This window comes from Odocoileus virginianus, chromosome 30 (genome assembly GCF_023699985.2).
Source record: "Odocoileus virginianus isolate 20LAN1187 ecotype Illinois chromosome 30, Ovbor_1.2, whole genome shotgun sequence".
In the NCBI taxonomy this organism is placed as follows: Eukaryota; Metazoa; Chordata; class Mammalia; order Artiodactyla; family Cervidae; genus Odocoileus; species Odocoileus virginianus.
In genome coordinates this window covers 22,431,668-22,440,638 of record NC_069703.1, presented here as the reverse complement: position 1 = coordinate 22,440,638, position 8,971 = coordinate 22,431,668, and the positions used below count along the sequence as shown (strand labels likewise).

At 48.0% G+C, this 8,971-nt stretch overlaps 1 protein-coding gene across 1 annotated transcript; it reads left to right on the top strand.

Annotated features, from left to right (window-relative positions):
• The first annotated feature begins 15 nt into the window (after positions 1-15).
• RNF25 (ring finger protein 25) lies at positions 16-8,913 on the top strand. The gene is made up of 10 exons (XM_020904763.2): positions 16-148; positions 2,537-2,611; positions 2,838-2,940; positions 3,029-3,096; positions 3,195-3,264; positions 6,126-6,197; positions 6,294-6,437; positions 6,768-6,860; positions 7,921-8,055; positions 8,270-8,913. Exons 1-10 carry the CDS (start codon positions 108-110, stop codon positions 8,834-8,836), a joined length of 1,368 nt encoding a protein of 455 aa, XP_020760422.1. The 5' UTR covers positions 16-107; the 3' UTR covers positions 8,837-8,913.
• The last annotated feature ends 58 nt before the right edge of the window (positions 8,914-8,971 follow it).

Below are 8,971 nucleotides of genomic sequence, written 5' to 3'. Positions count from 1 at the left end.
GGCGGTTGCCTAGAAACGGCCGCTAGCCACACTCCCTCCCCTGTTTAACTCGACGCCTCCGACTGCCCAGAGTGTATTTCCGGTTCCGGCTGCGGGCCGCGGAAGACATGGCGGTGTCTGCGTCGGCAGCTGCAGGGGATGAGGACTGGTAACTTTGGGGGCATGGGCTTTGGCTGACCGCCTGGATCCGGTCCAGGGGACTAGCGGCAGCCGCGGACGGTCCGTACGGCGGGTGTGTGTGGCCGGGCGAGGGATGAGGGATGTTAAAGACGCTGACATTTCTACTTAAGAGAGTTCTGAGCTGAGGAGCGGGTGGGTGGTGGAGGGGCGTTTATCTGCCCGGGAGACTGCATTAGCGCCGGCCTGGCCAGTTCGGGCCGCGCCTTATCTGGTTCGATCATGCGACTTCACCCCTTGCCATTTTCTCTATCTGAAGTGGATTCGCTCAGGGTCCCGGTGCGGGGGAATGCTTGTTTATCACATCTCTCCCCCATGCCTTATCTCCGGAACCGATATCCTCCAGTCCCCCGTTCCTCATTCCCATTGAATCAGTCTATTTCGCTGAGGCTTTTCGCAGCCTCAGCCTTCTCCCTTAGCGATAGCACTAATGAGGATTGTTGTCTGAATAAAGCTTTACGCCTCACAAAAGCTCTCTTAGTCCTTCTCTTAAGCATTCTTAACAAGGGGACCATAACCTAGAAGGACTCTGAGGTTTGGAAATAGATAAATATGGGTTCACTTCACATTTTATTAGCTATGTGATGCCGACCAGGCCACCTAGCTTCTGTGAGTCAGTGTCCTCAAATGTTAAAATAAAAAAAAGTGGGTGTGTCATCCACCTCAGAATAGCTGAGAGACTCAAAATGGATTTGTAACATACAGAAGCCTCCTTTTCATTAGCAACTTTGTGCACCTGAGGAGACAACTTGACCTGAAGAGGTAAAATGATTTGCCAAAAGGTACATAGTTATCACTAGGTATCCAGGTTATCTGATTCCAAAACTTACGTTCTTAGTTCTAGGGCATTTTACAGTTCCCCCTCCCCTTTTTTTCTATTGGCATCTTACCACCGTCCCATCCCATATCTCACATCCAGAGCCCAAGTCACAGGTAGGGTGTGTGAAGTATTGAAGGAACTCTTAATGGAGGCTGTACCTCAGTGTTTCATTGATTCAGGGAGCCCAGCCAGTGCTGGCCTTTTCTGAGACCTCCTAGATGTGGTTTACAACTTATTCAGAGGGACTTTAAGATTCTAAGGGGACACTTTGTGCCATGACAAGGGCAGTATTGATTGTACAGTTAGTCTGTGGTGCTCTAACATTCTGACACTCTTGCCAACCAGAACCACTCAATTGTTATCTACATTATCTATTTTATATATTGTCTGCTTAAGACTTAAAAAGACTTTTAAAGTTTTGAGAATCAATCTTTCTCTGTACACACACACACACATATATCAAGCTAGGGCAACTCTGTTCTTAGTGAAGAAGGGATAAGATATAGGTATGAAAAAGCAAACCACACATGTATCTTTCCACATATTATCTGGGTAAAGCTGTGCCCTCAAGCCAGCCACTCATCTTCAGTGGCATTACACCTCCTGTTTCTTTTAAGGAAACATGTGTCTTCTGATTTACATCAGGACCACAGGATCTTGACCTGGACAGGTTGAGCTAGATCAGTCAGACTACAGGGATCATAAAGTATTGAGTATTAACTACATCCTTCTGTCTTTCCTTTTATGGGAAAAGGTTATACACAAACAGGAAAAAAAGGGGGACATAGACTAACTACTATAGTCAGAATACTATTAGGCACTTCACATGAACAAATCAACTTTCATCCTCATGATAACCCTAGAGTGGGTGATAGTATCTGTATGTGTTAGATGGGGTAATTCAGGCTGACAGATAAAAGAAACTACGCAGATCACATAGCTGGTAAGTGACTGGTACCTGTTCCTCATTCCAAGGCTGATGGCTCTTCCTTTGCAGCACAGCCTTTACAGCACATAGATATGTTCTGTTCAGGTTGGTACCTCCTTTGAGGAGGTTTGCAATGACTGATATTGGTTGGCAGTGTGCGTAGACTCTGGGATCCATGATGAACACTGGTGTAAGGAAAACCAGAAGTGGTACTGGTAACTTTAATGCCAATCAATGAATGTCATATTTCTGGATCAGGGAGATGGCCACTAACAGCCAACAGTGCAGTGAAACTTAAAACAGGGAGCTGAAAACCTTGCTCTGGTCCCAGTTCTGCCTCCGTTAAGCCTTGAAATTTGGGCTAGTCTTTTCATCTTTTTGGGAATCTGTTTCCTCATCTTTTGGCAGAAATGATCTTTAAAACTCTGATTCCCATGCTTCCTACCTGGCCACTTGACAAATTAGAAACATTTCCTGAATTTTTATGAAGGTTAGCAAGAGAATACACTCAGACAGATGGCCATTTTTCTACAAAGCCAGCCTTCGTTGACCTTAGTAGGACTTAATATGAAGAGTTGTAACAGTAAGTCAATCTCCCCCTGTCTCTCTAGGGTCCTTCCCTCTGAAGTTGAAGTGTTAGAGTCTATCTACTTGGATGAACTACAGGTGGTTAAAGGAAATGGCAGGTACGTGTTCAACTGGAGAGGGGCAGGAGTCTCCTTGGTAATAAGAGGATTCCATGCAGTATATGTGAGCCTTGATTCAAAAATACTTCTGTCATGTGGACAAACATTGTTCCTTTAATCACCCCAAAAGAAAGATCCTGATGCTCACTTCTTCTGCCCACTTCACTCGCTTGCCATCAAGCCCCTGCACAATCACATCCCAGGTCTCCACTTCATCCATCTGCAGGTTGTCACCGTGGGAAATCTACATCACCCTGCACCCTGCCACTGCAGAGGACCAGGATTCCCAGTATGTCTGCTTCACTTTGGTGCTTCAGGTCCCAACACAGGTGAGGCCTCTATGGCAGCAACGGGAGGAAGGGAAGAGGCCTTGGGGGCAGAGGGCTTTAGCAGTAACATGTTATTTTCTCCCTCTAGTATCCCCATGAGGTGCCACAGATCTCTATCCGTAACCCCCGAGGACTCTCAGATGAACAGATCCACAAGTGAGTCGGGCTAGTCAGAGCAGGGAAAACGTGGGAAGCAGCTCAGTCTGGAGAGGGAAGGGGGCAGGCCTCATGTCTGCTTTGCCCTCTCCCGCCAGGATCTCACAGGCGCTGAGCCACGTGGCTGAGGCTGGGCTGGGTACTGCCATGCTCTATGAACTCATCGAGGTAAGAGGTGTGCTAGCCTGTGGAAATAAACGTTCTTCCCTTCCAGCTACAGCAGTTTCTCTCAACAGAGGTTATGGGTCTAGAATCTTAAATGTCTGGAGACATTCATTTAGTTCTTGTTTAGGTAAGGCCTAAACTGATCCAGAAAGATGAGACTGTCTTCTGTTTCAAAAAATTACCCCAAAAGGCAGTTCTGTAGCTTCCCCAAGTTGCCTATTCCAGCATCTTGACAAAATTATTTTTCCTCTTTAACTTGTATTTTTCGTGCTTCACAAAGGGTGTGTTTCTTACTCTCCTGGCATTGGCAACTGATAGTGGCTGGAGATCTTGCCTGGAGGGTCTAGCCATAAATGAACATTTGAAGGGTAGTCTGCCATTTCAGTTCAGTTCAGTCGCTTAGTCACGTCTGACTCTTTGCAAACCCAGGGACTGCAGCACACCAGGCCTCCCTGTCCATCACCAACTCCCGGAGTTTACTCAAACTCATGTCCATTGAGTCGGTGATGCCATCCAACCGTCTCCTCCTCTGTCATCCCCTTCTCCTCCTGCCTTCAATCTTTCCCAGCATCAGGGTCTTTTCCAATGAGTCAGTTCTTCATATCAGGTGGCCAGAGTATTGGAGCTTCAGCATCAGTCCTTCCAGTGAATATTCGGGACTGATTTCCTTTAGGATGGACTGGTTGGATTTCCTTGCAGTCCAAGAGACTCTCAAGAGTCTTCTCCAACCCACAGGTCAAAAGCATCAATTCTTCAGCAGTCAGCTTTCTTTATAGTCCAACTCTCAAATTGATACATAACTACTGGAAGAACCGTAGCTTTGACTAGACAGACCTTTGTTGGCAAAGTAATATGTCTGTGTTTTAATATGCTATCTAGGTTGGTCATAACTTTTCTTCTAAGGATCAAGCGTCTTTTAATTTCATGGCTGCAGTCACCATCTGCAGTGATTTTGGAGCCCAAAAAAATAAAGTCTGTCACTGTTTCCATTGCTTCCCCATCCATTTGCCATGAAGTGATGGGACCAGATGCCCTGATTTTAGTTTTCTGAATGTTGAGTTTTAAGCCAACTTTTTTACTCTCCTCTTTCACTTTTATCAAGAGGCTCTTTAGTTCTTCACTTTCTGCCGTAAGGATGGTGTCTTCTGCATATCTGAGATTATTGATACTTGTCCCAGCAATCTTGATTCCAGCTTGTGCTTCATCCAGCCCAGTGTTTCTCATGATGTACTCTGCATAAAGTTAAATAAGCAGGGTGACAGTACACAGCCTTGACGTACTCCTTTCCCAATTTGGAACCAGTCTGTTGTTCCATGTCCAGTTCTAACTGTTGCTTCCTGACCTGCATACAGATTTCTCAGGAAGTAGGTCAGGTGGTCTGGTATTCCCATCTCTCTACGAATTTTTCACAGTTTGTTGTGATCCACACAGTCAGAGGCTTTGGCATAGTCAATAAAGCAGAAGGTGTTTTTCTGAACTCTTGCTTTTTCGATGATCCAACAGATGTTGCCAATTTGATCTCCTCTGTCTTTGGTTCCTCTGCCTTTTCTAAAACCAGCTTGAACATCCGGAAATTCACAGTTCACGTACTGTTGAAGCCTGGCTTGGAGAATTTTGAACATTACTTAACTAGCATGTGAGATGAGTGCAATTGTGTGGTAGTTTAAGCGTTCTTTGGCATTGCCTTTCTTAGGGATTGGAATGAAAACTGACCTTTTCCAGTCCTGTGGCCACTGCTGAGTTTTGCAAATTTTCTGGCACATTGAGTGCAGCACTTTGACAGCATCATCTTTTAGGATTTAAAACAGCTCAACTGGGATTCCGTCACCTCCACTAGCTTTGTTCGTACTGATGCTTCCTAAGGTCCACTTGACTTCACATTCCAAGATGTCTGGCTCTAGGTGAGTGATCACACGATCGTGATTATCTGGGTCATAGAGATCTTTTGTGTATAGTTCTGTGTATTCTTGCCACCTCTTCTGAATATCTTCTTCTTCTGTTAGGTCCATACCATTTCTGTTCTTTATTGTGCCCATCTTTCCATGAAATGTTCCCTTGGTATCTATACTTTTCTTGAAGAGATCTCTGGTAGTCTGCCAATGGAGCTGACTAGAAAGAGTCATGGTTCTTTTCCTCAGAGTTTCTACCCTAATGAAGGAAACAACCCACATGAAATTATGCCTAGAGCTACAAGTTAATATACACAGCTAACTTTTGTTTGAGATCAGAAACACAAATGCAGCCTTGTTTTCCTCTGCTTTCAGTTTTTAAGGAAAATGTTCATAAAAGAATGCAGGTGGGTGGCCTGGAGTCAGAATGGGCATGGAGCACTGTAGCATTTCTGAATCAGCCTCCAGATGCAGCTTTGAACTTTGTGGAATTCCAGAGTAGTCGCTATCCAAGTGATAGCGCACATGTGTATTTCATAGCTTGCTGCCTTTCCAATTCTCTGTCTGTCTGGGGTGTCCATGCCTTCCCTTTCTTTCTGAAAGCTGACTCCACAAGAGGCTCATTGAGGGAGAGATACTTAAAGAAAGGCCTCCCAGGAGATGTGAGTTTTACCTGAACACTATTTTTTGTAAGTTGTTTTTATTTTCATCCCCAGGATGTATTTCAAGTGGCTTAATGAGTGGAAAAACAATTAAATTGGGTTTTGGAGCTAGGTAGATTTGCGGGGGAGGGGTGGGGCATAGGGAGGGATTGATTCTAAGCAGAGATAATCACCAGGACTGAAATGTATTAACACAGGCAAACTGGCCCCGTGGGAGACAGCCCCACCAGTCACTCCTGGGAATAGCTGACAAGCTTCGTTCACCATTCCGGCCCCTGCCTCCCTATTTGAACAACTTTTTCTCTCCTCTCAGAAAGGGAAGGAAATTCTCACGGATAACAACATCCCCCATGGCCAGTGCGTCATCTGCCTCTATGGTTTCCAGGTGGGTTACTCTCTTGGGACCTGGGGGTCTGCAGGTGACAGACACAGGAGCTCGGGGGAGAGTGCTGACAGTGTCCCACCTCCCCCCTCCCTCCAGGAGAAGGAGGCCTTTACCAAAACACCCTGTTACCACTATTTCCACTGCCACTGCCTGGCCCGGTACATCCAGCACATGGAGCATGAGCTGCAGGCCCAGGGACGGGAGCGAGAGCAGGAACGGCAGCATGCCGCACCCGAACAGGTCAACTCCTCACCCGTTTGCATGACTCACGGCCTTTCTATCCCTCCATTCCAGGGCCTTCTTAGCTTTTTCAGGGTCATAGGTACCTTTGAGATGAATGAAAGTTCACCTCTGTCCAGGAAAAAGGGCATCCTTATAGCTACGTAATCATATTGTATGTGGTTTCAGAAGGTTCCCAGACCTCTAGCTCGGCAGCCTCTGCTCTGTCCCCGCTCACTACTGGGTGGGTAGGCCCGTGCCCCTTTGTCCCAAGCCTCCGCAGTTGAGGCTGGCCAGCTGGCGAGTGCCCTGGGCTGGGAAGCAGGGGTGTGATTTTGCCTCTCTTTACAGAAGGCCGTTGGTGTGCAGTGCCCGGTGTGCAGAGAGCCCCTTGTGTATGATCTTGCCTCCCTGAAAGCAGCCCCTGAACCCCAGCAGCCCATGGTAAGAGAACTCTCTTCTAATCTAAATCAAGATCAGTGGCATCTTGTCTGCTTCGAATGGGACTTCTGGAATTGGGCTTAAGCTGCCTGAGCCCTCTCTGTAAAGCGTGGCCCCCAGCAGAAATCTAAAGTTTGTTCCAAATGAGCCCAATCATTGGGCTCATTGAGTTCAGTTCAGTCACTCAGTCACGTCTGACTCTTTGTGACCCCATGAACCGCAGCACGCCAGGCCTCCCTGTGCATCACCAACTCCCGGAGTTTACCCAAACTCATGTCCATTGAGTCGGTGATGCCATCCAACCATCTCATCCTCTGTCGTCCCCTTCTCCTCCCGCTTTCAATCTTTCCCAGCATCAGGGTCTTTTCAGATGAGTCAGGTGTTCTCATCAGGTGGCCAAAGTATTGGAGTTTCAGCTTCAGCATCAGTCTTTCCAATGAACACTCAGGACTGAGCTCCTTTAGGATGGACTGGTTCGATCTTGCAGTCCAAGGGACTCTCAAGAGTCTTCTCCAACACCACAGTTCAAAAGCATCAGTTCTTTAGCACTGAGCTTTCTTTATAGTCCAGTCTCACATCCATACATGACTACTGGAAAAACTATTGCCTTGACTAGATGGACCTTTGTTGGCAAAGTAATGTCTCTGCTTTTTAATATGCTGTCTAGGTTGGTCATAACTTTTCTTCCAAGGAGTAAGCGTCTTTTAATTTCATGGCTGCACTTCTCCAAGTCTTCTCCAACACAACTTCTCAGTCATGTCCAACTCTTTGTGACCCCATGGACTATACAATCCATGGAATTCTCCAGGCCAGAATACTGGAGTGGGTAGCCTATCTCTTCTCCAGCGGATCTTCCCGACCCAGGAATCAAACCAGGGTCTCCTGCATTGCAGGCTGATTCTTTACCAACTGAGCTATGAAGGAAGCCCTCTAATGAGCGTAATCCAAGGGATAAAACCAAGAACCTTGAGCCCATCTCCTGAGGCAGTCTGGAAGAGCAGGGATTTCAGGTCTGCCTTCTGTTTATTCTTCCCTCCGTTCCACTCTGCTCCTTTCCCTCCAGGAGCTGTACCAGCCTGATGCAGAGAGCTTGCGCCAGCAAGAAGAGCGCAAGAGGCTGTACCAGAGACAGCAGGAGAGGGGGGGCATCATCGACCTTGAGGCTGAACGTAACCGGTACTTTATCAGCCTTCAGCAGGTGAGAGAAGGGTTTCCCTCTCCTCCCTTGATGACAGCTACCTTCCTAACCAGCACCCTCCTGCCATGGCCCGCGTGTGATCTTTGCTCTACCCTGGGAGGTCTAGGTTGATGGCGGTCGGCTTGGACTCTGGGCAAGGGTCCTGCAGTTCCCTGCTCTAAGGAACTCTGTCTCTAAGGAATCTCTGTCACTGCCTTTGCTCACTTCCTCCTAGCCTCCTGCCCCTTTGGAACCCGAGTCAGCTATAGATGTCTCCGGAGGATCCCATCAGCCCAGCGCCCTTGCCACCGAACCATCCACCACATCAGCTACTCACACTGCCCTGTCAGCGCCTCTGCCTGTGGCCTCCCAGTACACATGTGAGAAGACCCCAGGGGCTGTAAAGCTGGGCGAGACCCAGAAAGCTGTGCTCGATCCCCGCCGGGCCAGTCGAGGCTCGAGGAGACAGCCTGAACGGAGGCACCTGAAAGGAGGGGAGTGCAATATCCTCAAAGGTACCAGTGACACCCAGGAACTGCAGTCTCCTGAGGGGCCCCTCAAGGAGTCCATGGACCTAAAGTCAGAGTCTCGTAACCAAGGGGGTGAAGGTCCTCCCCAAGATAAGGGGCCTGGCGAATGGCAGGGTCCCCCACCGCGCAGGACTCGGGACTGTGCCCACTGGGAACGCGCTAAGAGTCGGATACCGGCCTCCTCCTACCCCCGCCTGCCTCGGGGTCGGGGAGCCTACCGGCCTGGTACTCGAAGAGAACCTGTGAGCCTCGAGTCAGAGGATGGTTCCTAGCAGTACTGTGGGGGGACAGGGAATTGGGTCGGGAGTGGGTAATAAAGAGATTGGCCTTGTTTGGCTTTCCTTACTCAGCAGTGCCTAACCCGTGAAGTATGGCTCTTTCTAAATTTCTAGGAAGATGAGCATGCC